Source organism: Vicugna pacos, chromosome 23 (genome assembly GCF_048564905.1).
Source record: "Vicugna pacos chromosome 23, VicPac4, whole genome shotgun sequence".
NCBI lineage: Eukaryota > Metazoa > Chordata > Mammalia > Artiodactyla > Camelidae > Vicugna > Vicugna pacos.
Window position 1 is genome coordinate 32,617,724 of NC_133009.1, and position 27,443 is coordinate 32,645,166.

Below are 27,443 nucleotides of genomic sequence, written 5' to 3' on the forward strand. Positions count from 1 at the left end.
GCCTACTTCCCGACAGCCTCCGGGCGCCGTCACCTGCAGCGCGACAGAGCGCGAGAGGACGCTCTAGCCGCCCAGGAGCCGGCGAAACTCTTCCTGGGCCGAGAAGGACCCGGAGCGGATTCGAAAAGGGGCGGGGCCTGGGACACGGGGAAGGGGCGGGATCCGGGCGCCGGAGGAGGGAGCATCCGGGACCCTCGCCAGCCTGGGGCGGGGGCGGGGCACGGAGAAAGGGGCGGGGCTCGCTCTCGGAAGCCGAACCCGGAGGTCCCGGCGGCGGCGGCGGCGGCGGCGGCTGCGGTGGCGGCGGAGGCCAAGTATTCGCCGCCCGTCAGGCCGCCGCCCGTCGTTGTTCCGTGGCGCGGCGCACGGCTTCTCCGGTGGTGCGTCGGGTTCGGAGGGTCGGCTGCCAGGCAGAGGTGAGGAAACGGCGGGCGGCGGGCTGGGGCCCTTTGTGCGGTCTGAGCGGCCCCGGGGACGCGCAGAGATCGGCCGGTCCTCCCTTGTCCCTCAGCGCGCATCCCCGCGGCCGAGGCCGGAGCGGACGCTTCGCCGAACCGGCGCCGTGTCCGGCCCGCCTCCGCGCCCTGCCGGACTGGTGGCGGAACCGGCATCTCTGTACGGGCTCCTCGCTCCGCCGGGCCTCCCGGAGCCGGGGCCGCTGGTCTTGCTCGTGCTCGAGAGCTTTCCGCGGGCCGGCGCCGGGGCCGCTTACTCCTCCTCTTCCTCCCGCTCCTCCTCCTCCTCCGCGGCTCCTGCGCCGAGAGGCGTTGCCAGGATCTGGGCTTGGGGAAGAAGGATCTTCGGGAGAAGACGGAAGACGAATTTGTCCTGGAGGGAGTGACGAGGGAGAGGAGAGAAATCTGCCCTGGAATCCTTGGGCCTGATAGGCTAGTGTAAGTGGATGCAATGCCTCAGACGAAAAAGGAGGCTCAAAAATGTAATGTTAATCCGAAAACATTTGCAGTGGTCCTGAGACTGAAGGCTGAGTTAAACCAAAAATGGCTGTCTTCACTAAATCCCGAAATCGCCCCGTTCTTCTGGCTCTTGGAGTATACTAAGGCTGGATTCAAGTCTTTTAAGAGTGAGATACTTAACGCATCACTCCTTAAAGTTCTGAGTTGCAAGAAGGGCCCTGGGCTTCCAGGAAAAAAAAATTGCTTTAGTGGATAAAACCCTGATTCTGTACTTTTCGAACAGGCGACCTGTGCCCTGGAAAAAGGGAGCTTTATGCTACAGGACTATGTAAAGCCACAAAGTAAACATAATTTTTACTGAGGGAAAGAACACAACTATATTAAAACAAGCATGGTTGTATTATGGAGTAAAAGTCAAAGTTTGTATCAAGTGTTAGATTTTTTTTTTTAATTTTGAAACTTTAAGTTTGTGCCCTGTAGACTGTGTCCTCAAGCTAGGGGGCTTCTGTTAAGTATATTTTAATGGGACGTCTTGTGAGGCACGGGAGTCTAGCCATATTTCCGTATGAACCATACCTAGAATAAATGTCATCAAGAGACAGAACTGTTTGCAGCAGTTTGTGGTATTTTTTTATCTGTAACATTGCTGTGAACTTGAAAGTGTTTTCAGTGCTAAATAAATGCATCAGAACTAACATCTGTACTCCACTTACCATGGTGCCTATCGTAGAAAGACAAAACTAAAAACTTAGCCCTTGACACAAGCTGTAAGTAATCAGAAAAGAGGAGGGGTAGTCAAATTTCTTGAATTATGTTGTTAACTTTTAATCCTAAGAGTTCACCTAAAAATCCAGATTTCTGGGTCCTTGAGAAAAATGAGAAGTTCTGGCAATACGGGGCCATAGTACATGGCAGCCGGTTAGCTGAAGGTAACATGCCTTCAGGATGTCATGCAGTCGTGTTTACTGCAGTTCCTCACCACTTTTTATTGCATCACACTTGACTTGGTCCACTCATGTCCATGACCGTTCTGAGAGATACAGTTATCTGAATCTGTGGCCCTAATTTTTGCAGTATTGTTTCTTTTAAACTGTCTTGCCCTCTCATAGAAGTCAGTCAGCTTTTACTTCATTTAAAAAGGAGTAAGCTGCAAACTTGTTGGCCTCTTGGGATGAAAGGTAGCCTTTTCCAATAACAAATAATAAAGAGACTTTGGAATGATATTTAGATGTGCACATCCAAGATGTAGGACATATGATTATCTTCACAGTGCTGATAATATATCACTTGTAAGGATTCAATGTAGGAACCCTTAGAAGTGATACATTATTAGCGCTGTGAAGATACTATAAATATTCTAGTTCCAGTGAATAAGAAGCAGAAAGAAGGGCTATTATATGTTGTGTATTACTAACCATCACTGATTTTGCATTCAAAGTAAGGAAAAAGAGAACTGAGCAATGTATGAAATATTCCACAACTAATTTCAAAGAGTGGCCGTGCTTTGAATAATACTGTGATCTGTTTAATTTCTTCCTAAAAGTTCAATTTATAGAAGTTGAATACAACTTTAGCTGTACTAAATTTCTTTAGATGAGTGTGCTTTAAGAGCAGCACTGGATAGGGCAGGCCACCTGGGAGAAGAATTAACTATCTTTTGTTGTTGTTGTTGTTGTTGTTGTTAATCTGGATTTACAACACTTGATTATTTAGGAGTGGATTAGCTGACAACCAGGCTCTGACCTCACTCACTGCCCGACTGTCTGCTTAACCACCCACAGTGTAGTTTAAGCTTTGAGGAGGGAGATGATGGCAGGTGAGGCAGGAAGAAATTAAGGTCCTGTAAATATATATGTTTATGTGTATCTCAAATTGCTTTCTAAAGACAAATATAAAAAATGACTATTTAAATAACTTCCCAAAGATATTTCACCTAGCCAATTTTTAGTTTTTAAAGTATCTAATTCAGTGGGTTTTAGTATATTCACAGAGTTGTGTAACCATTACTACTATCTAATTTAAGAAGAGTTTTCATCACCCCAAAAAGAAACCCCTTACCACTGTGGAGAGCATTCTGGCAGTTCCTCAAAAGGTTAAATATAGAGCTGTCATATGATCCATCATTTTACATTGCAGTGGCAATGCACGAAGGTTCTAATTTCTCCAAATCCTCACCAACACTTTCATGTTGAGTATAGCCATCCCAGTGGGTGTGAAGTGGAATCTCATTGCAGTTTTGATTTGCATTTCCCTGATGAACAGTGATATTCAGCATCCTTTTATGTGTTTATTTGCCGTTTGTATATCTTCTTTGAAGAAATGCCTATTTAGATTATTTCTCTATTCTTTAATAAGGTTATCATTTTATTATTTAGTTATGAGTTCTTTATATATTGTAGTCACAAGTTCTTTATCATATATGTGATTTGTAAATGTTTTCTCCCATTCTATGGGATGTCTTTTTACTTTTTTGGTGGTATCTTTTGAAACACAGTTTTAAATTTTGATGACGTCTAGTCTTTTTTTCTTTTGTCACTTTTGCCTATGGTGTTTATATTTTGAGACCAGTTCTCTGACATCAACTCAGTGTCCTATAATTCGATTCAACTCAGTTTACTTCCAAAATTAGCATCAGATCCCACAAGTTAAAGGACATGACCACCAACAATACTGTCCTTACTTCAGACAACAGCTTCAAGTAGGGTCCAGTCCACCCACACTCCTACCTAGTCAGCTACAAATTTAGGGATTCCCATAACCCCCTCAGAGTCAATAATTTGCTAGAATGACTCATAACTCACTAAAAGCACTATCTTTACACTTAGTTTTATGATAGAGGATACAACTCAGGAACAGCAAGTGGAAGACATACACAGGCCAAAGTCTGGAAGCAGCAGAGGGATTCCTTCTGTTGTGGAATCCCAGCATGTTAGTGTTCACCAACCAGGAATCTCCGCTGAACTTGGCTGTACATGTATGGGGTTTCATGAGTAGGCATGGTTGATTAAATCATTAGCCACGTGGTTGAGCTCGGTCTCCTGCCTTCTTTCCCTTTTGGGAAGTTGATCTCGGCCAGAGTTCTAACCTAATCAAATAATCATTTAGGGTAACGCTTTCCAAAGGCCCAGAATGAGTCACATCATTAGCATAACAAAGACTTCAGTCAATCAGGAAATTCCAAGGGTTTTTTTAATTAACTTTTTTTTACTGAATGAAAGATTATTTATATTCTAGAGTACTTCACAGTTTTAAAGTTTCACACACATAATTTCATATAATAACCCTGTTTTTAAAATCCCCCACCCTTCCACTGACCCTGCAGTCTGCTTCTTTTTTGTTTTATTCACTAGTTTGTTGTATTTTTTAGATTCCACATATAAGTGATATCATACAGTATTTGTTTTTCTCTGACTTAGTTTACTTAGCATAATGTCTTCCAATTCCATCCATTTAGCTACATAAGACAAAATTTCATTCTTTTTTATGGTTGAGTTGTATTCCTATTTTTGCTGATAGATGCAGCCGGTGTTCCAGGTTCTTGTCCCGTCCCAGAAAGAATTCCCAGACAAGACGTAGTGGTTAGAAAAGGTAAAGGGAGTATTTATTAAAGGATGGATAGTACACTCTCAGGGGAGAGCGGGCAGGCTCAGGTGAGCAGCTGCCCTGAGTTTCTTTGGCAAGTTAGTTACATAGGGTGTAAAAATGAGTGGGTGGAATATTCATTGGGGAGGGAAGGGTTTGGGGTCGTGTTCCCTGATTATCATCCCAGCTCCACCTTCCCAAAGGGAGGAGGGATTTTTGTCCTAATTTTGTCTGGATCGGAAGTGTCATGGCATCGGTGCCTGATGGGTACTTCTGATCTGCAAGGCTAATTTTATTGAAATGAGGGCATAATGAGCAAAAGGTTACATTCGGACACTAGAAATTCCTGCCTTTTCTAACCTTTCTTTGTTCTTCTCCAGGCCACTTGTCACCCTAAAAAGCAAGATCCCTTATCAGCCCCAAGGTTCCTGCTTTTCTTTCTCTGCCCAAGGACCCCTGCTGCTTACATGACGTGTGGTTTCCTGCATTTGGCTTGTGCCCCTCCTTTCTGCCCAATTCCTGCCATTTAGTCTGTGTCCACCTTTCACTTCTCATATCTAGCTATCTGCCGGCTCTAACACTGTGTGTGTGTGTGTGTGTGTGTGTGTATACACGTGTGCGTGTGCATGCACGAGCACGCATAAACATCATATCTTCTTTATTCTGTTGACGTACACTTAAGTTGCTCCCGTATCTTGGCAGTTGTAAATAACACTGCAATGAATATTGGGGTGCATGTATCTTTTTGAATTAGTGGGTTTGTTTTTTTCAGATATAAACCCAGGAGTGATTTTTTTAAGCTCTGCCTGAGAACCATGGGCAAAACCAGATATTCTTTTTTTTCCTTTTTTTTTTCTTTTAATATAATTTGTAAAGGTTACACTCCATTTTTAGTTACTACAAAGTATTGGCTATATTCTCTGTGTTGTACAGTGTGTCCTCGTAACCTGTCTTACACCCAGTAGTCTGTGCTTCCCACAAAAGCCAGATATTGTTAATTATACCATCATGTCTTCTCACCTAGCCGGTTTTAAAGTTAACTCGTATATCAGTATTCAGTGACAGAGAGTAGCTTGGGACGTGCTGCCATTCTGTTTTTTATATTTTACTTAAAAATTTTGATTCTGTAAATCTATATGAGCAAGTAGCAAGGTGCTATAGCTGTTAATGATGTGATCCATTCCACGGTTTTATGTTGTACCCTGGGAAGTACATTCACAGAAGCATATGACAAGCTGGGCAGTTTGTCCTGCAGAAGTCTTGAGAAGGTATGAGAGGTCAGGGTTGTCATTAATATAATATGCAAAGGGAAGATTCCATTGGTACAGGTATGAATAAGTAATTTCATTTCTTACAATAAGAATTACAAGGATTACATTTAGAGATTTCTCTTTTAGGCTCCCTTCCTAGATTTAAAAATTAATTTTGCTGCTTTTGTATCAACAAAAGATACTTGAATAGCTACTATTAAACATATTAGAAGACCTTACAGAGAAATACTGTTCTTAAATTACGTTTTTACTCAGTACTCATTACTTTCTCTTTATAACTTTTTCATGTTTTATTTTTCTTGATTGTATTTCTATTACCTGCATATAGTGCATTTACTGTTTTATTCTGATCACAGAATTTGTCTTAAAGCTTGAATTATATTTTTAATTGGATGCATTGAGACTTATTTTCAAAATAAATGTGTTATAGGAAAGAAAAGTCGGTCATGCGTAATTCTTAGACAAATGATTCAGGAAATCAACTTGAATGCTGCTTAGTTATTCTCAAGTATATATTACTAATTACTTTAAAATGGTGCTGTCAGGGCAGAGGAGGGATACACACATAAGACCTGGTCCCTGCTCCCCAGGGAACCAATAATGCTAGCTGGACATGCTCACGAGGAATAACACAAGGGAAAGAACTTGAAGAGCAAGGAATTTGGGGGTTTGTACTGGGGACCTCGAAATCTCACCACTTGGGCCTTAGTGCAGGAAAACTGATGTAGTTAGTATGATCTGACAGTTGAATGTCATTTCAAAATTATTTATCTAACAAATATAACTAATGAACAGTAGTAGTTAATAGCCAGGTTGACATAACACCAGAGAAAGAGTGTGTTTTTGTAAACTCTTTATAAAGGAGAGGCTAGCAGTGCCAAATGCAGTGTAAAGATCAGAATAGCATAAAATTTTCTACTGGAATTAGAGTTGATGTTACCAATATTTGAGAAGCCTGTTAATCTTTTTGGATTGAAAGGCAGAGGTAAATGTCATATTAAAAAGAGGGGTGAGAATAAATAGAAAACGCGTCATCCTCTGCACCAGGAGTTTCCACCTGTGCTGTGCCCAGTAACTATAAATCAGTCCCTAATGACTAATAAAGTGCGATCATTACATCTCTGACACCACCTGAGGCCTAGGCCGGCACTAAGGGAAACTGCTTTGTATCAGAAACTTATTTGAAATATTGACACTGTAATTTCCAGCACAATCCAAATTACTGTCCCCCTCAGTCACATTGAAGATGCGAGACTTTCTCCCAGGCATTTGTCTCTGCACCATTGTGTGTTCCCCTCTCTGAGACCCAGTCTTTCATTGCTCCCTTACTCACCAGACTTCCCCATGGGGGAAACTCCCTCAATTTCCTTGCTCGTCTTTCTCCCTCTAACCTTTGCCCTTAGTGAAGGAGATACCTCTCTTGCTGTCAGTGGGCCATGGTCAACCTGGATGCGCTAAAGCTTCTTCCAGGGATCTCATCCTCTCAAGTTACACCCTTTCTTTTCTGTCTTCAGCTCTCCAGATTGAACTCTGAACCTCAGCCTCGGCATCCTCATCTGAAAAGGTAAAAAGATGTTCCCTCTAGCGCCCGCCTTCTCTCTTACCCTCCCTTTATAACTGTTTCTGCAGACGAGTAGTCTACCCGTGAAGTCTCTTCCTCACGGCTTCCTTCCTAACCTGGCTGTGTCTTGCAGTGCCCGACTGCGACTGCCTTTCCTCAGTGTTCCTGTGGCCAAATTCAGCCTTATTTTACTTGATTGTTGCGCACTTGACATTGCCAGCCATTCACTCATGGAAATTCTCTTCCCGGTCATCAGTGACACCACAGTCTCCTGATTTTCTTTGCGTGCCCCTTCTCTTTCTCCTTTCAAGGACCCTTTTCTCCTTAGCTTTTAATTGTTAATATTCACCAGGATTCTTTCTTCAGCCTTCCCCGCGGTATGTAAACATGCTCAAGCTTGTATCAGCTTCAAAACAAAGTTTTTTTTTTTACCAGTGTTCCTTTTGAAGCTACCACCTTACCTGTCAACATTCCTTTGCGGTATACCTAGTTCCTTTTCTTAAATGTAAATACATAGAGCAAGATTTTGGAAACCCCTTCCTGGAGTGCCTTCCGCAAACTTTACCAGTTTTTCAGTGTGCCTTCTCTGCTCAAGTCTTCCTGGATTATTGAGACAGCATTACTTTGTCCTCTTCCATTCATTCAAGGTACTTTTCTGCTAGAAAAAAAAAACATAAATAATATTTTTAAAAGTACTTCTCTGCTAAAGCACTTGATTATAGTTTGCTTTGTACTGTGTATAAGTTTCTACCTCACCAAATAGAATGTAATTTTCCTGAGGGCAGGAAAAAAACTTTTTTAGTCTTTTTAATGGAACAGAAATCATGTCTTACACATAGTTTGCACTCAGCGCTGCTTGAGGATTTTTTTGTTGGTCGGGTTTTGTTTGCCATGCAGAGAAGCCCAGTGCATGGCGGTGGTGCAGGCAGGAGACCTGAGGGCGGGCAGCTCCACTGTCGTAAGATTAGCCGTGGACTGGGAAAGTGGTAGATGATTGTGGTTACTCCCCTAGGAAGAGAAAAGGGAATCTTGTTGTCAGACAGCTAATTCTAGTAGCTTCAGAGATAATGGAAGGAGGAAAATGTGGGTGGTTACATATGACATAAACTAGAAATGAGCACTGTTGATACACGGTGTTCATCAGTTAGGATACGCTCATCTACAGGTACCAGAACGCTTATATATGGCTTAAACAATAAGGATACACTTAACGAAAAATTAGAAAATTTGTAAGTAGGGCAGTTCTAGGTAACTTGATGGTATCAACGACCCAGGTTTGTTTGTTCGTTTGTTTGTTTGTTTTTGGCTCTGCCATCCTTTCAGATTAGTGTGTCTTCTTAAACGCTCCCCAGATGGCTCAAGATAGCTGACCCCACTCCAGGCATCATGTGCAAATGGATATCTCAAGGCAGAAAGGGGGAACATTCCTTTTTAAGAGCCCAAGCCATTTTTAAGAGTGCAGAAAACTTCAGAAGTATTACTCGCCAGATTACCACATCTCACTGGCAGGGGTTGTGATACTTGCCCAGTGCTGATACCGGCCACGTGGCGAGAGGAATGAGAGCATCCCTGGGAACTTGTGATGAGTACAGGTGTTTAGGCCGCACCCCAGGCATGCTGAATTAAGAAAGAAACTTTGAGGGTGGTACCTGGACCCATCATTTTATGTTTATAAACTAGCACTTCAAGTAATTTTGATGTGCACAGCGTTTGAGAACCACTGGCTTAGAGCAGCCAAGCTTCATCCCTTGGGGCTAGAGAAAGGCCTAGCCTCCCCTGAAGGATATTCCTACCAAGGAGAGGAAACAAGCGAAGGGGGAAGGAAGGAATGGATGTTGGATACACAACCAAAAGCATCCACACAGTTATTCAGGGAGGAGGGGGAGTGACAGCTCCCAGTCTTTGTGTTGGCGGAGGTTGCTGCCCTCCCTGCCCCTTTTATTCTCCTCCAGCTGCTCCTCCAGACCCTGTGCTAGGCTGCCTGCTCAGTCCCTGAAGCAACAAACTATACCTCAGAAATATGACTCCTTCCTTGTTCCTTCTGATTGTCATTCCACCACTTACCAAGCTTAAAAAATATTTTTAAATTTAAAGATTTCATGGCAGATTTCAATATGCATAGATTAATAAATAGTTTTCCTTTTTATAATTTTATTGTTTCTATCTAGCTACAATAACATTTTGCTTTTTGATAGGTTTCCTAAAAGACAGAAAAATGGAGGAATCGGTAAGCCAGACGCAGCCGCTGCATGAGAAGCAGGTGGCCAACTCTGAGGGCGGGTATGTGTGGCAAGTCACCGACATGAATCGCCTGCACCGGTTCTTATGTTTTGGGTCTGAAGGTGGGACTTACTATATCAAAGAACAGAAGCTGGGCCTTGAGAATGCTGAAGCTTTAATTAGGTTGATTGAAGATGGCAGAGGATGTGAAGTGGTCCAGGAAATAAAGTCATTCAGTCAAGAAGGCAGAACCGCAAAGCAGGAGCCTCTGCTCTTCGCCCTCGCCATCTGTTCCCAGTGTCCTGACAGGAGCACCAAGCAAGCCGCTTTCAGAGCTGTTTCTGAAGTTTGTCGCATTCCTACACACCTCTTCACTTTTATCCAGTTCAAGAAAGATCTCAAGGAAAGCATGAAATGTGGCATGTGGGGCCGTGCGCTCCGGAAGTCTATAGCAGACTGGTACAATGAGAAAGGTGGCATGGCCCTGGCCCTGGCAGTGACAAAGTATAAACAAAGAAATGGCTGGTCTCACAAAGATTTGTTAAGATTGTCGCATCTTAAACCTTCCAGTGAAGGTAAGCATAAGCTCTTCCTCGGCGGGAGCAGGGCACAGACGTCTGATAAATAGCCAGGTTTTATTTGCCATAAGACAGCTGCATAATGCTTTCTAGAAATAGTCTTTCATTCTCAAAACACATTGATTGACTAATTCCTGTGTTTAATGCTCACCTGGAATTAAACACCTAGACATTAATAATCAAGAATTAAATAACAGATTTACAGGTTAGTATTCTAAATCTTAAAATGTCACCCTAGATCATGGAGTATGAAAGCTGCACGGACGTGATTAGCTGTAGGGAGCAGAGCAGCTCCTGGCCAGTAGGTGGCGGTGGTCAGGCTTCCTGCTCTAGCCCTATTACTTCCCTCCCTGCCTTCCTAGGACGCATGTTCCATGGAACCTATAGGCTACCTGAGATGGTGCTGAGCTTAACAGTTCAGGATGTTAACTGTCTCCAGGCAGTCAGCCAAGAGATGTAGGAACTTGGAGCAGTTTTTCTGTGTCTGGGAAGAGACTTTTGGGAGGTTAGTTGGATCTGCAATGACTACTTAGTCCTTCTTAAAGGGAAATGAAAACTTTTGCACAGGAATAATTTTAAGTGTGAACTTTTGCAAAATGTACATGTCCAAATTCTGACGTTTTTTTGCACCAGAACTGAAACTTAAAAAGACAGTCCCTCAGATGGGTTCAGATTTCAATTCTGCTTATTACTTTGTGTTCTTATACCAAGTAACGTACCCTTTCTTAGTTTCAGTACCTTCATCTATTAAAAAAGGTAAAAAGGGAATAACCCTTAAAATTATTGTGACTGAATGTGACATATATATATATTTATAACATATATTAAAACACTTACCAACACAGTTCCTGACAGAGTAAAGGGCAGTGTTGGTTCCCTCCCCTTCCCTTCCGCACATCTGCTGTAGTGGTGTCTTCTTACATAGCATCTCCTCAGTAATTCCTAATGTATTGCCTTTTTTCTTTACCATAAATGGACTTTTTCAAATGAAATTTAAGCAATAAATTATTGCAAATATATATATATATACACACACACACACTTATATTTTGACTGTTTTATTAGAAATGGCATACTTGTTTTAAAATAACTGGATAATACAGAAAAATGTAATGCAGAAAGTAGGAGTCTTGCCCTTCAAAAGAAATCAGTATATAAATGTTATATATTAATCTTAATTTTTCTTAATATATAATGTGTTTTTTTAAATTTTATATACCTTCTTTGTTTCAGTTAAAAGCATATTCAAGTCAGCAGAAATAATTGCATATATACCATTATATGAATATATTAAAATTTATTTTGCTAGTCTCTTACTGATGACACTTAAGTAGCTTCTGGTTTTTTATACAATTACAAAAATACTACAGTGAAAAAACTTGGTTAGTATAAATGTTTCTATGATTTCTACAGTGGTTAAATCCACAAAAAATATATGAAAATGGCCACTTAGCACACATTTGAACACTGACTCTTAACAGTGTCTTTTATCTTTGCCAATGAGAGATGAAACATTACATCCTGTTATTTGAATTTGTATATTTGGGCAAAAGCTCATCTTTTCATGTGCTTATTGATATTTGTATTTTTTGTGGATTATATTGTATCTTTGTGTTTTTGTCTGTTGAATTGCTGTTTTTAATATTGATTATAGCCACTCACTGATTTCACAGCTATTTATTGAGTACCTACTGTAGACGGGCACTGTTCTCAGAACTAGAAATACCGAGTATAGGAATTAATAATTTATGATTATATACATTACGTGCTTTTTCTCCCCATTTTTTTCCTTGGCTTTCACGTTTTTTGATGGAGGGGGTTTCTAGCACAATGAAGTTTGAAATCTTAATGTAATCAAATGTATCTATGTCTTTCTTACAGTTTTCTGTTTTATGTTAGGTTTAGAAAGTCCAATCTAAAGTCATATTTACCTGTGTTTTTTTCCCTAACGTATTCATGGCTTACTTTTGCTCTTAAACTTTTGATCCAGTTTGAGGAGAATGTAGGGATCCAGCTTTATTTGTCTGGTAAGACATTGTGTGGTGACGTGGGCCTAAGTGCTAGTTCTGACTGGAAAAATTAATTTGTGAATTTGTGCAAAAAGTTATTCTGGGTTTTGAATTCTTGGTCTATAAAATGAGAAATTAGTAGATATTCCCTAAACTTACTTCCACACATAGGATTCTTTAGTACTAAATTTTTGAGGGCAGAACTCATACTTTGAAACCTTGTAATAATAGCAATATGTTAGGCATAAAAGACCCCTCGTTTCTCAGAGTGAAAAGAATTTGGAAACAGTCTCCAAGCTATGGAATAAGTAACTGAAATATGTGTGTAAACAGATAAAACAAGTCAAAATGCGATTCAGTTAATTTTTATTGTGTACCTGTTACTGTGTGGCCAGCACAGTTCTAGAACTTGAGTAAGAAAATAAGGCAGCCTTTATGAAAGTTATATTTTGGTTGGAAAGAGAAAATAGAAGATGTGCTCCCATGAAACATTAAATAACTTAAGGCAGTGTAAGATTTTGTCTTAAAATCTGGAATATAGCAAGTGTCTCAATACTTAAGTTCCTTTGTATTAGTATTAACTTTTGATCAAATTATTTAGAGTTCAGAAATAGAACATAGGCTCAATCTGCCTTACAGATGTGTTGTATTTGACCTGCACAATATTTTAGGAAAAAATGAACTCTTTGCCAGTATCACATAAAAATCCATATTATACCTTCTTCTGAAAATACGTTGGGTTTTTTTTTTTTTGTTTTTTTGTTTTTTTGTCAGCACTAAGCTAATACTTCAGTAAACATTTGTCAGGGCCTACTCTTTAGTTCACCACAGTCCTAACAACTCTCCATTGTATCACATGGCCTGTTTCTTTTATTTATTTTTACCTACCTTTCCCCCATAGACCTTGGAATTTGATACTTCAGTTTCCCCCTCCCCTTTCACAGAATTAGAAACTAAGGTCTAGAACAATCACACAGCCATTTAATAGCAATGTGTGGGCTAGAACCCAAATTTCCTCAACCTCCCCACAACCCAAAGTTCTTACACCTATTGAAAGGAATCATAGAAGAAATGAACACATTTAAAAATCCCTTTTAAAAAAGCTCACCCCATGATACTTTCTCAGCTATTAAAAAATTACAAATTGCCTACCTGCTTGTCCATTTCCACTTATCTCTATAATTTATAAATGCGTATTTATTTACTAGCTAAAAGGGACAAGTGACTATGAGGTTAATTGAGGTAGATGTGCACTTCTGTGAGTTCTTTTGAGATCATGGCCCTGAGGTAGGCACTGCCAAAGGTTCTAGTGCTAGTATCTCCAAAAAAAAAAAAAAAAAAGCAGCAGCAGCTCTGTAAGATGCAGGAGTTTTTCTCCAAAGTCCCATATTGGAACAGTTATGATGGAATAGGCAAACCTAGCCGACTCCATTTGCTTAAATGTGTTTGTAGTATAATGGACAGTAGCATCTTGGTTTAAACTCCTGGTTGTCTGGTCGTGCCTTTCACATAATGTGTTCTCAGTAACATGTTCTGTTTTTTACCTGGTAATCAATCCTGCCTGCCTTTTCAATTTTGTATTTGTTAAAGGACTTGCTATTGTCACCAAATATATTACAAAGGGCTGGAAAGAGGTCCATGAATTGTATAAAGAAAAGGCACTTTCTGTGGAGACCGAAAAATTATTACAGTATCTGGAGGCTGTAGAGAAAGTGAAGCGCACGAAGGATGAGCTGGAGGTCATTCATCTGATAGAAGAGCACAGACTGGTTAGGGAGCATCTGCTCACAAGTCACCTGAAGTCCGGAGAGGTGAGTGAACCATCCTGTGTTACAGCAGGCGAGTCAGTGCGAGGGACTTAGGTAGTAAAGGGACACATTTGGGGTAGCAATATATTCATTACTGCTTTTTAAAAAATGATTTAAATATATCTTAAAATTAACGCCTATTTAAAACACCTGACACAGTGCCCAAATGTAGTTGGCATTCAATAAGTATTCACTGCAGAAAATGTGTTGGTTTGTTTGCCTAAATAAATAAATAAAATTCTTCTATGCAGTTCCTTCATAAAATATACTTCACTTGTTACTCCAATAAAGAGCAGATTATTTTATTTGATGAGCCTTTGACCAATTCACACAAATTTTTATTTAGAAAGTGCTCTGAACCCCTCCAAAAGCCTTAAAGACTATGTTACTAATTGATGTAGCTATGTTACACTGATCCATTTCCCCTCAATTCCTTATATTTCTACCCATGTTATTGCAATAGGTATGGAAGGCTTTGTTACAAGAAATGCCTCTTTCTGCATTACTAAGGAATCTAGGAAAGATGACTGCTAATTCAGTGCTTGAACCAGGAAATTCAGAAGTATCTTTAGTATGTGAAAAACTGTGTAATGAAAAACTGTTAAAAAAGGTAAGATTAATTTTGTTAGCTACTACTAACTGAAAACGTTGACTCCTAAATTTTGGAAATGCAGTTGGTGCATTTTTTAGGTGTCACACCACATTCCATTTTGACTCTTAAATCTAAGATTAGTATGTCCTCATTTTTCTCTTTTTTTTTTTATGAAATGTATGTATTAGCTACAATAACAGAAATCTAAGACATACTCACTATTTTTCACTTGAATTTTGCATTTACTTTCTGTCTTTGTTATGTTTCTAGGCTCGTATACATCCATTTCACATTTTAATTGCATTAGAAACTTATAAAACAGGTCATGGGCTCAGAGGCAAACTAAAGTGGCGCCCTGTTGAAGAAATTTTGAAAGCTTTGGATGCCGCTTTTTACAAAACATTTAAGGTAATGGTTTGAATTTTGTTTTAAAACAAGAGACCCAGTTAGAACTTGATTTCTGTTTGTTTTTCATTAGTTCCTGTTAAAATGAGTATATAATTAACATTGTAAATTTATGAATAAAGTATTTCTCTCTACTTTTGGGCAGCAGCCAATCATCCTAAGATCATTTTGATAAATTTTAAATTACAAGATTTAAAATTTGCGGTCCTATGGAGTCCTTTATCTGGTGCTCTGTCCTGTTTTTCCCATAATCAGTAGTGGATCTCCTCTGTCTTGATTAAAAGTAATTTTTTTAGGAATGGAAATTCTGCATCAGAGCCATAAGTTAAAATTTTTGGTTTTAAAAGTGTCATGGCTATTCAACAAAATACTAGCAACCAAAATTCAGCAGCAAATTAAAGAAGTTATACACATGAGACTTTTCGTCAACATGTAAGGATCATTCAGTATACAAAAAGCAATCAGTGTAATACATCACATTAAAAGACAGCTACATGGCATCTCAATTGATGCAGAAAAAGCAATTGACAAAATTCAGTACCCGTTCTGATTAAAAGAAAACCACTTAGAGAACTAGGAATAGAAAGTGAACTTCCTTGAGGTGATAAAGGCCATGTATAAAAAACCACAGCTATCATCATATTCAGTGATGAAGTTTGAAATTGTTTCCCCTAAGATTAGGATCAAGACAAACATGCCCACTTCTCCACTTTGATTCCACATATATTGGATTCCAGAGCAGTTAGGAAAGGAAAAGAAAGAAAAGGCATCCAGATTGGAAAGGAAGAAAAATTATCTCTGTTCTCAGATGACATGATCTTACATGTAGGAAACCCTAAAGAATCCACAAAATAACATTAGCGCTAACAAGTAGATTCAGCAAAGTTGCAGGGTATAAATTCAACAAGCAAAAATCAGTATTTCTATACACTACCAGTGAACAATCCAAAAGCAAAATTAAGAAAACATTTCCATTTACAATATAGCATCAAAAAGAATGAAAGACTTGGGAATAAATTTAACTATGGAGTATAAAACTTACATGCTGAAAATTACAAAACATTGCTGAAAAGAAATTCAAGAAGAAATCAATGGGAAGACATCCAGTGTTCATAGTTTGGAAGACTTAATAATGTTAAGATGACAATACTACCCAAAGCAGTTTATGGATTGAGTGCAATCCCTGTGGAATGTTTTACAGAAACAGAAAACGCATCCTAAAATGCATATGGACTTTTAAGCGGCCCCCAAATAGCGAAATCAATCTTGAAAAAGAACAAAGTTGGAAGACCCACACTTCTAAACTTAGGATTTTAAAAATTACTACAAAGCTACAGTAATCAAAACAGTGTAGTACTGGCGTAAATATAGACATACAGACCAGTGGAATAGGATAGAGAGCCTAGTAATGAACTCTCACATGTATGGTCAGTTGATTTGTGATCAGAATGTCAAGACAGTTCATTGGGGGAAAGATAGTTGTTAACAAATAGTGCTGGAAAGCTGGATATCCACATGTAAAAGAATGAAGTTGAACCATTACTTTACACTACATACAAAAATTAACTTAAAGTGGATCAGTGACCGATATATAAGAGATAAAACCATGAATCTCTTGAAAGAAGACATAGCGTAAAAGCTTCATGATACTGGGTTGGACAATAGATTCTTAAATATGAAACACAGGCAACAAAAGAAAAAGTAGGTAAATTGGACTTCATCAAAAGTTTAATCTTTGGTACATCGAAGAACACTATCAAGAGAGTGAAAAGATAACCTGCAGAATAGGAGAAAATACTCTCAGGTCTTCTACCTGATGGAGGTTTAATGTCCAGAATATGTTCATGTATAATACAAATCAGCAGTAAAAATACAAACAACCCGATTCAAAAATGGGCCAAGTATTTGCGTAGATGTTTCTCCAAGGAAAATATACAAGTGGCCAGTTAAGCACTTGGGAAGATGCTCAGCATCGTCAGTCATCAGGCAAATGTAAATCAGAACCGCTGTGAGATGCCGCTTCCACACCTGGTTGGATGGCTCTTATCAAAAAAGGAAAAACAACTAGCATTCGGAAGGATATGGGGAAGTTGAAACCCTAGGGTATCCCTCCCTGGTGGGAGTGTAAAATGGTGTGGCCTCTGTGGAAAAACAGTGTGATTGTTCCGCAAAAAGTTAAAACATAGAATTACCATAACAGCCAGCAGTTCCACCACCTATGTCTGCACCCAAGAGGATTGAAAACAGGAGCGCAAACAGATACCTGTACACAAATGTTCATAGAACCATTATTAGCCAAAAGGTGGAATCAACCCAAGTGTTCATCAACAGATGGACGGATAAACAAAATATGGTAGCTACATATAGTGGAGTATTCAGCTTTACAAAGAAGTAGAATTTGAAACACGCTACACTGTGGATGAACCTTGAAAACATTATGCTGAGTCAGATAAGCCAGACTCAGAAAGACGAGTATTACATGATTCCACTCATATGAGTATCTAGAAGAGGCAAATTCAATAGATACAGAAAGTAAAACAGAACTTGCTTGGGGCCAGAGGGAGGTGAGATGAGGAGTTGTTGATGGTACAGAGTTTCTGTTTAGGATCATGAAAAAGTTCTGGAAATAAACAGTAATGGTTACATAACATTGTGGATGTACTTAATGCCACTGAATTGTACACTTTAAAATGATTAAAAAGTAAATTTTACGTTATTTATATTTTACCACAAAAAAAATTCTTGCTAGACATTCCCAGTTTACTTCATGAGGAAAGATTGAAAAAAAAAAAAGATGATAACTTCTTTAAATTATTAAATAGGCCAGCTTATTTGCTTTGTTTTACCTCTAGTAAAAGCTAAGCATTTGTAAATACTTGTCAATCGGTAAGTCAGAAATCAGGCCTTTTATCTTAGAGAGTCTTTTGGATGAAAGGTAAGTGAATATGATTTGTTAGAAGTTTAATCCACTTATAATTTCTTTGATTGCTTTTAATGATTGTTTTGTTTTGTTTTCTCTTTAGACAGTGGAGCCAACTGGAAAGCGTTTCTTGCTGGCTGTCGATGTCAGTGCTTCTATGGACCAAAGAGTTTTGGGTAGTGTCCTCAACGCCAGTACCGTTGCTGCGGCGATGAGCATGGTGAGGACGTCTAAGACAATTTAGAATTTTTCCAGCCTAAAAATGTTCACTATGGGGCAAAACTGTAAAGTTAGATATGCTCGAGAATTACATTTTCACTTATTTTATGCAAAGTTTTCAGTATTGTATAGAAACTTGGGGATACTTACATGTACTTTTACACTTAGGTGTACGCAATACTGTAGGTCTACTGAAAAAAGCATGTCTGAAGAAAAGTCAGAATAGATATTTTGATTTTACAACAACAGATTAAATATTACCAGTATTTTTAAGGAAACAGATAATGCTTAAAGAAATTATTGATGAAAATGGACGTTAAAAGATCGGGAACCAATAACAAGATTCAGGAGACTTTGGTTCTAGCCTGACTCTGTCACTGAATAGCAAGTAAATGAACCATAAAGAGAGCTTCTCTGCTTCTCTTCTGTGGCTTTATTCCTTATGTAATAAAATGAGAAGAATAATGTATACTCTATTTGCTTCACAAAATTGTTGTGAAAACCAGTTTCTTCGTAAGCGTTTGTGAAAGTACTTTGCAAGCTGTGCTGCTTTGTCACTGTGCAGTTCCAAAACACAGTAAGTTTAGAAGTAAAGCATCATAGGGTATGATTTTCTTTTAAAGATGAAGTTTCATGAATCTCAAGATACTGTATTTATTTCCCTCAAATCTACTGAAAATTGCTGCCATTGAATTTTTCAGGTTGTCACACGAACAGAAAAAGACTGTTCTATAGTTGCTTTTTCAGATGAAATGGTACCTTGTCCAGTGACTATGGATATGACCCTACAACAGGTTTTAATGGCTATGAATCGGGTAAGAAACTATTTTGTTAAGTTTACTTAACATGTATAATAATTTTATATTGGTGTCATGTCTGATATTAATAAATTTGTGTGAACAGATTGTTTCACCTCAACTTTGTCATGAGCACAAAATCAAAAATATATAAAAATTTTGGGGAAGTCTACGCATTGGCTCTGAACAAAATGATAACATGTAAAATAATATTTTTAAGTATTTAATTATTTCGGACAACTCAGTATGGGAACTAGGCATTTTCTTTTATTCTCTTCCCTGTTTTTGCTCTGAGTTAGATCCCAGCAGGTGGAACCGACTGCTCTCTTCCAATGATTTGGGCTCAGAGGACGAGAACGGCTGCTGATGTCTTCATCGTGTTCACTGATAACGAGACCTATGCTGGAAGCGTGCATCCTGCTGTTGCTCTGAGGGAGTATCGGAAGGTAAAAGCAAATTCTGAAATTCTTCCTCACCCCAAGTAAGGTTTGATTCTCAGATAGTCACTGAATTTTTCAAGAAATGACACTGAAGGTCGTTCTGTGCCTTTGTATGGGAATTTATCACCAGTTCTGGACTCAGCAGTACCTGAAATAAGAAAGTATTGACTGCACGTACAGAACTTATTTTCAACCAGATCCAATTCTATACATTTTTAAGATTATCCTTTGCAAGCAGCATTTTTTTGATTAATCAAACTTTTTTTTACTGTAGTACAGCTTTTTTAATGATTCAGTGTACTCCTTGAAAAACTAAAGTATCATTTCTGAGTGATTAAAGCAAAATTAACACAAACTATAATCTATGTTTTAAGTTTTACGAGTATTTCTATGTTCTAATCTGTGCTCTCCAGTTGAGTTTTCTGAAATGACAGAAATATTCTATATCCACACCATCCAGTGTGGCATCCACTAGTCCCGTAAGGCTCTTGAGCACTTGAACTGTGGCAACTGTGACTGGAAGTAGCAATAGAACTTGATGAAGAGCAGTGGTTCTCAAAGTGTGGTTCCCCTGCTAGTAGCCAAAGCACCACCCGGAACCTTGTTAGAAATGGGTATGCCTGGCCCCAGGAGAGACTTGCTGAATCAGGAGCTCCAGGGGTGGGTCTGTGTTTTAACGAGCCCTTCTGGGGAGCCTTCCATATGCTTAAGTTTGCGAACAAGTCAGAGAACGGAATTCAGAGTCAAGAGAGCCTGGGTTCTGAGTCCTGGGTCTTTCTCGTTTACTAACCGCGGACCTGAGCGCATTATCTAACTGATATATTTCATAATAGTATATCACTGCTATAATATGTGTCATAGTGGTTAAAAGTGCTCCTTACCTTTTAGATAAATTTAGATAAATTGCTTAAAAATCTCATTATGGTGTTTGATACAGTGCACACCCAGTGATTGTTGGTTTTTCTTAAAAACTGTTATTATAACCTTAAATCGTAGCTGTAGAGAGCAAATTATTACATGTGACATTTATAGATATTATACATAGCAGAATCATAGACCAAACATTGAAAATTCCAGGGAAGTATTTTTTTATATTTATAATATACCCACATATATTGCCGCCCTTGTTTGATGCATTGTAAAAATGTCTGAATCTCCTGACAGGTTTTGTAAGTTCAGAGTCCCTATGCTGCTCAGGAATGTGTTCTATGCCAGAGAAGGAGGAATTTCAGGCAGATTGTTGACACATTTAATTTTCTGTTCTTTTGAAGATCATATAGTCTGGCCCCAAAAGATTGACTGATTTTATGGAGAGGGAAAAAAATTGACTTTATAAGGAAAAGCTATGATAGAATTTAAAGTGTCTTAATTTTTGAGGTTATTTGCTTTTGCTTATATGCTATTTTTTACATATGTATTTTGATCTTTTCCTACAGAAAATGGATATTCCAGCTAAATTGATTGTTTGTGGAATGACATCAAATGGTTTTACCATTGCAGACCCAGATGACAGAGGCATGTTGGATATGTGTGGCTTTGATACTGGCGCTCTGGATGTAATTCGAAATTTCACATTAGATGTGATTTAACCATAAGCACCAGCACAATCTTAAGAGGTCCATACCATCAGTGATCACGATAAAAATCCGAAGCTACTTCCCAGCTAATCTTAATCCAATGAAAGACAGTTAACAGTATAGTATGTGTATCTTGGAAAGTTTATCTCACCAAAAAAAAAAAAAAAGGAAGGAAAACTAAGATGAGCCCGAAGTTCTTTCTGTCTGCTAAACTAGCTTTTGGGAAGTAGCTTCAGAGTACACTGTAGCCCCCGCTGTCCAACAGAGAACTTCTTGCTGATGTACACTGTAAAATAGTCAGGACAGTTTTGCTTTGGTGAATAATCATGTTTGTACTTAAAAGAAGTGAGAGCCCAAAATGTAGGTAGTCCCCTATCATGTCACTCGTGTGAGAAATGCTTAAAGGTTTCGTAAGTGTTTTCATCGGGAAAGGACAGCTTTGGTAATGTCCAAATACTCTGAAATGCACTGGACCGTGTGACTGTGATAGAATATGAAACCCATCTGTAAACTTTTATACCAAGGGGGTGGAAAAACCGTAACACTTGATTAAATTATGAATGACTTTTACAAATTCCTTGAACAGTTTTCTACAATCACATAAATAGCAGCTTTCTTAGCCAGTGAAAAATATATTTTGTTTTACTTAACACTTGTAGAATTGTTACATTAACCAGAAACATAATGGAAACCCCTGAGAAGAGATTCTAAAGTATGTCAGCTGAGGGAGTCTGTTTGGTTTGCTTTTGTTTGTTTATTGCTGAGGGTCATGGCTCGACAGTTTCCTCTGACTTATAACAATATAGCCACATGTAGGCACATTTTCTTTTTTTCATACTCTTAAATGAAAACATAAAATGTTTCAAGCAATTTAACTTCCCCACTCATACTCATGAAAATATGACAGAAAATCAACTATAACCAGACTGGTTTTTTTCCTTTAAAAATAATTGTTTTAATTACTTTTAACTATTTTTATAGTGAACTGTAAAATAGGTTTTAGGTACTTCTAATTGTAAACACGTCACTGGCCTCCTGTCTCTTTGTCCATTATGCATTTGTGGCAAAACATTCTTTTTTGATAGTGTAAAAAAGTAATAAAGCAGGCTAGGTCTTTCAGGTATGAAAGGCAGTTTTTGAGTGGCATATCAACACTAACCAGTCTGTAAGAAATTAAGTTTTTCTATTTTATTTGTGTATATTAACTTCCTGATCATTAGAAAGTGCATTATTTTCATGAGCAAATATCCCTTCTTTGTGAGGAGGTTAACCTGTTGAAATGCCAATATATTTGCTCATAATTATATGGTTGTCTAAGATAACATGCACATAAAACTTCAGGTTCTATGTATTGTTCTTTAAATGTAATTAAAGATTTACTGGGGATTTATAAAGTCCTTCTCACTATTATATGAAAAGTCAAACTAGTAAATGTAAATTATAGACTTTTGTGTGCTTGGGGGTTAGAGGTTTTATGTTTAGGGGGAGTGGGACTTAAGTAGTATTAGAATTTGTATAGTTTTTTTTGTGTTTCATGAGAAACTTGGGCTATGGGAGTGACAAGAAAATGTTCTTTTTAAACTTGTCGTATTAATGCCTTCATGGCAACTGGTAGCAATATGTAAAATATTGTGGTCTACCTGAGATTTTTTAGTCAACAAAGCTAGTAGCCCCACAACCCCCTGAAAATACATTTTTCTGATACCATTCTGCTTTTTGCCCTGTCAGGCATTGGATTTGACATGTTAGCTACTTTTGATACATTAAAATACCATGTTCAGATTGAATTTAAATTTTAAAGAACCTAATAGAATTACGTAATCGTACTTGAATTCTTTAAACTCTAGATCTTCTTAAATTAAAAATTATAACATGATTAACTTTTTATTTCTAATAGAAATGTTAAGTGGAATATAGCATAAATGTTTATTTCTTTCAGTTTTATACTATTTCTATAGTAGTTTTAGACAGATACTGTTTAGGAACTAATAGTAGGTCAATCAGAGCAAAAAGATTAGATGTGACCTTTCTGAAGTCACATAGATAAGTCTATTAAATGGGCGAGGGTAAGATTTAAGAGGAAGAAAAAAGAACTAAAAGCCACTGCACGAGGTAGCTTTATTTTCAAATCATGGCGCTTTATAGTTGGAAGAAACCTGAGAGATTGCAAATGTAAGTTTTTCCTTTAGGTTAAGGACCCGAGATGCTAGAGGGGCTTCAGAGCCCCGGACCTAGGAATCTGCATCTCTTCCTCCCCATGGCGTGGGGAGACACTGACTCACAGAGCAGGAGGTGAAGTCCAATTCTTCTGTCTTTTTAGGTATTAGGAAATAATGTAAATACATGAGTGGTTTAGGAGTAGACAAGCAGAGAAATTGTGAGCATGTATACTTTTGTAGCTCACAGTAACCCTCAAGCACAATTAACATCTCCATAACCCGTGTTGCTGTATAACACAGTCCTATAGAAAGAATAAAAAAACTTACCTCATTATGAATAAAATGTACTCAAGTGATAAAGTTTTATTTTCTGAATTACTTTTAGCATTACTGCTGATTAGGGAAACGTTGCTTTTTTAAAAAATCCTAAGAAAAATAAAGTTTATTTCCTTGAAAATATGTAAATATTTTCAGGATATAGTTGTAATTAGTAAAACAAAAACTAATCTTATGATCCCACCCTTCCATGTCAGTTGAAATATTTTTGAAAATTCCACTTATTAACAGTGTTCTGTATTATTTAGTTTAGTAATCATTTTATGGGAATATTAGTGGGAAGATGCTAGTGACCTGGAATCAGCCTTACCCCCCCGGAACCTCTTGCTTCACCTAACTTAGTATGACTGTAGGCTTCACCAATTTAATCCATGTGATTCAATTTTGCTGTATTGAAAAAGTAACATATCTTAAGCTTGGATCATAGAAGAATCAATGATTTTATATATATACAAATTTAAATTGGGAGGAGGCCTTACAATACACATTAGAACTTTTTTAAATTAAAAATCTTTAATAGGATATGTGTTTTGAAAGATAAAATGTTTTAGAAAAATAGCTCAATAGGCTCAGTAATTTTTTAAAACGCTCCTGTTCTGAATGGGAGAATATAGGAATATAAAGAGCAGCTACACTCAAAGTCTAAGATCCCATTAGACAGACCAAGAAAAAGAAACTTATACTCTGAATGAGAAGATGCTACTAACAGACATTTGCTTAATCTTTTAAAGTAACAGGTAAATCTACAAATGATAAGACTATCAGTTAATCAGGCTTTTTGCCTCATTTTCTCAAATTCTGCAAAAACAGTTTAAAATTATTTTGCAAATTTATAGACAGAATTCCTGAATAAATTTGAGGATCTGACAGTTAAGTGAGAAACATCTTTAGAAGCACAATAAAGCTACATCTAAGCAATAATTAAAGGGAAATCAATGTGATCACTTACTGAACTTCCTTTATCTTGACCTAAAGATACTATACCCACAAATTTTTGGTAAATCCCTTAGAGTCACTAACCAAAAATGAAAAATTCTAGTCTTGTATATCACAGGCTCAGGGTGATTGGTTAAGGCAGTATCCCCTCTAGAGAGACCGTGTAGCTTCAGTGTAAACATGCGCAAGGGAGAGTCAGAGGAAAAGGTGAGTTCAACTGCAAAGTACGTTGTACTTGCTGTACGGATTTTATTTGGTATTTCTCTGTTATCTGCTCCCTGGGCTTTTATTTGTTGGGAGGTTACTTCTGTACCCCTTTCTTTTCTTTTAAAATTACTTTCTTTTGCCATTTTGGTCTTCTGCTTGTTTTTCTAGTCGTGCTCTACCTAGGTAATAAAATGAATGACAGGAAAGTCACCCATATTTAGGTTTAGGATACATCTTTTGCAGATTACTTTTTGTTCTATACAGATTTAAGGTCATATTTTTTTAAAATTAATAATGGGCAGGTCTCTTGGAACAGTTAACTGGATTGATCTATTCTGTCCCCAAATCAAATTATATTATATACCTTTTGTAATAGATGGTTGCAGAAGTTTTCTGGCCTTTGAGTAACATTAGTTATGGAGTCTTTGTTTGCAATTATGGATGCACCCAGCTCTTAGGAAAAGCACTCTTTGAAAAATAATTAACTGAATACTCTTTCAGAAAATAACATGTCTCATTGCTCATATTTCCATAAATACAAAGGCTACCCTCAAAAGCTTTGGTCTGCCAAGTACTTGATGGAGCTTATATATACATGGCTTATAGCATAGAAGTTCTTATAAATGATTTGTATCCACATTCAACATTTTTTTAATCGGTGAATGTTTTATTTGCTTTTGAAAAATTATTATGAAGTTAATTAAAAATTAATCCTATGGTACTATTTTTCATGTAGAAAACTAATAATGTAGTTAAACATACTGTTTAAGTAAAACTATATTAAATGACAGGTTTTCCTAAACCCTGAACATACCAAATTATATTGGAAATTGATAGGAAATGTTGCAAAATTCAATTATTGAAATTAAGGTGATTATTTTCAGTGAGAATTAATTTTGTAAATAGAGTGAAAATATATAAAAGATGTTTCTGAGCCTAAGGAGTTTTTTTTTCCTTTGCTTCTATTTAATTTGGCACTGCCATGCATCATATTAATTTTATGAACGCAAGTGACAACATTTTAAAAATATATTTAAATTTCTCTACTTTTAGGAGTTTCCAGAATCTGTGCTCAAACAAAAGAAATAGTAAGTTAGCTACATTTCACTGGTTTCATTTAATGGACATTTGGATGGTTAAGGGTAGAAAATGAGGCTAAAGCCTTGCTATTTAATATATCATGACCACATATAACTGATGGAATATTATAGCAATACAATCATTGTATTGAAAAAATGGTTTTGGTTCACTGTTGTTCCAAAGATGGACTGCATATAATTTGGTATGGTGTGACTAGACATATCTTGTAATGCATTTGAGTTATATCTTCTTCCTTTTATTGCCAGCTGACGATGATGATGAAATTCTCCAAAGGGATGAGATACATGAAATCATCTTTAAAAAAAAAAATGGTTGGGGGAGAGGTATTACAATCTAGTGCTAAACTGTCCAGTAGGTTTACGTAAAGGTTTTGATTTCCATAATTGACCATTTGATAAATATTTAAATTACACAGACTGATGCCTGCATAGATTAAAATTTAAGTATGCAAGAGCCTTAAAGTGAAAAAAAAATAAAAGAACCTTCTGACTGCCTTAAACTGTGACTAGCTATCCAACACAGACATACTAGTACTTTGCATAGGGTCTGTTCATTAAGTAATGCCTTAATACTGTCAGTGTTTCTGAAGTATAGAATAACTCAAAGGGTCTTTTTACAGCTTTCACTTTTACATAAAGAATGGAAACTTAGCTCTAAGTTTTAAAACCTGATTTTACATTAGTCATTTAAGCACCATTAACAAGATAATCTAGGTACACTGATGTGTTACACATACATGACTGTTAACATCAGTAATATTTCTTGGTAGTTTAAAGTTTTTTACTGTTCTGTATAACAAATTTAAACACTATGAATGAAAAATTCAGCTGTACAGTTCCAAAAATGGAATAATTTTTTAAGGGAATTTTTCAAGATAAAAGGCAAATATTTTGTTTCAAGCCTGCCAGCAGATTCATTCAAGAAGTGAATATAGTTGTAAAACATTGAGACTGTTGCAATAAGTATCCAGGCCAGTGATGTTTCATTACATTCACGGTCTTAACATTCACTTTGCCTTTCAGAGCAGGAATATTTTATAAAACTGAAGAGAAAACTTTAAATTGTCAAGCTGGTGCTTAAAAGTACATAAATTTGATTTATAAAAAGTTTCATTTCAAAGGGAAAGAACCCTAAAAGGAGGGGTGGGGGGGGTTTCCTAGATCTGTTGGTAAACTCACTGATGCTTTGTTGAGTCTTCCAAGTTTTCATTGTAAATAACATATCTAACAATGCAATTTTGCTCTTTTCTGATAGAAAATGGATGAAATACTAATGTATGAAATTTATTTCATGACAAACAGTTTTCACTGATACTGTGAAATCTGGACTCTTTTCTAGCCCTGCAAAATCCCAAACTGAATAAATCATTTTAGATGTGGAGTGCAGGACTGTTTTGGGTCACTTGTGTTGTTGTAGAAATTGATAGGTGTACCAAATAAACTATTTACATCAATAATTGTGTTTTTATTTCTTTAAAGAAGAACTTTAAGTTTATTATATGCTTTATAAATTGTAAGGCTCTTAGAAATCTGTTTTATTATTTGAATAAGATGAAATTAAGGTTTGATCATTAATACTGGTCTTAAAATGCCTCTTATTGTGTATAACTATTATTTATTTAAAATATGTGGTTAGGAATTCTTTTCCAATGAATTTTAATTATAAGATCAAAACAACTGGATTTAATAAAAATACATGTTCTTAAAGGGCTTTAAAACAGGATTCTTTTGGGGAAAAAAATTATTCAGAGTTGCCTTTGGGAAAAGTTAACACCAAAAGTGTTATGCAAATAAAAATATTTTAAGTGCCAA

General features: G+C 37.3%; 1 protein-coding gene across 2 annotated transcripts; it reads left to right on the forward strand.

Annotated features, from left to right (window-relative positions):
- Positions 1 to 242: 242 nt before the first annotated feature.
- Positions 243 to 27,443, forward strand: RO60 (Ro60, Y RNA binding protein). Of its 2 annotated transcripts, XM_031690134.2 has the most exons (10): positions 250 to 416; positions 7,282 to 7,331; positions 9,524 to 10,123; positions 13,726 to 13,946; positions 14,407 to 14,553; positions 14,806 to 14,943; positions 17,964 to 18,080; positions 18,781 to 18,894; positions 19,176 to 19,322; positions 20,753 to 27,443. In XM_031690134.2, exons 3-10 carry the CDS (start codon positions 9,544 to 9,546, stop codon positions 20,903 to 20,905), a joined length of 1,617 nt encoding a protein of 538 aa, XP_031545994.1. In that variant the 5' UTR covers positions 250 to 416; positions 7,282 to 7,331; positions 9,524 to 9,543; the 3' UTR covers positions 20,906 to 27,443. The 2 variants fall into 2 exon arrangements, with proteins under 2 accessions (XP_031545993.1, XP_031545994.1); XM_031690133.2 differs by lacking the exon at positions 7,282 to 7,331 and having other exon boundaries at positions 243 to 416.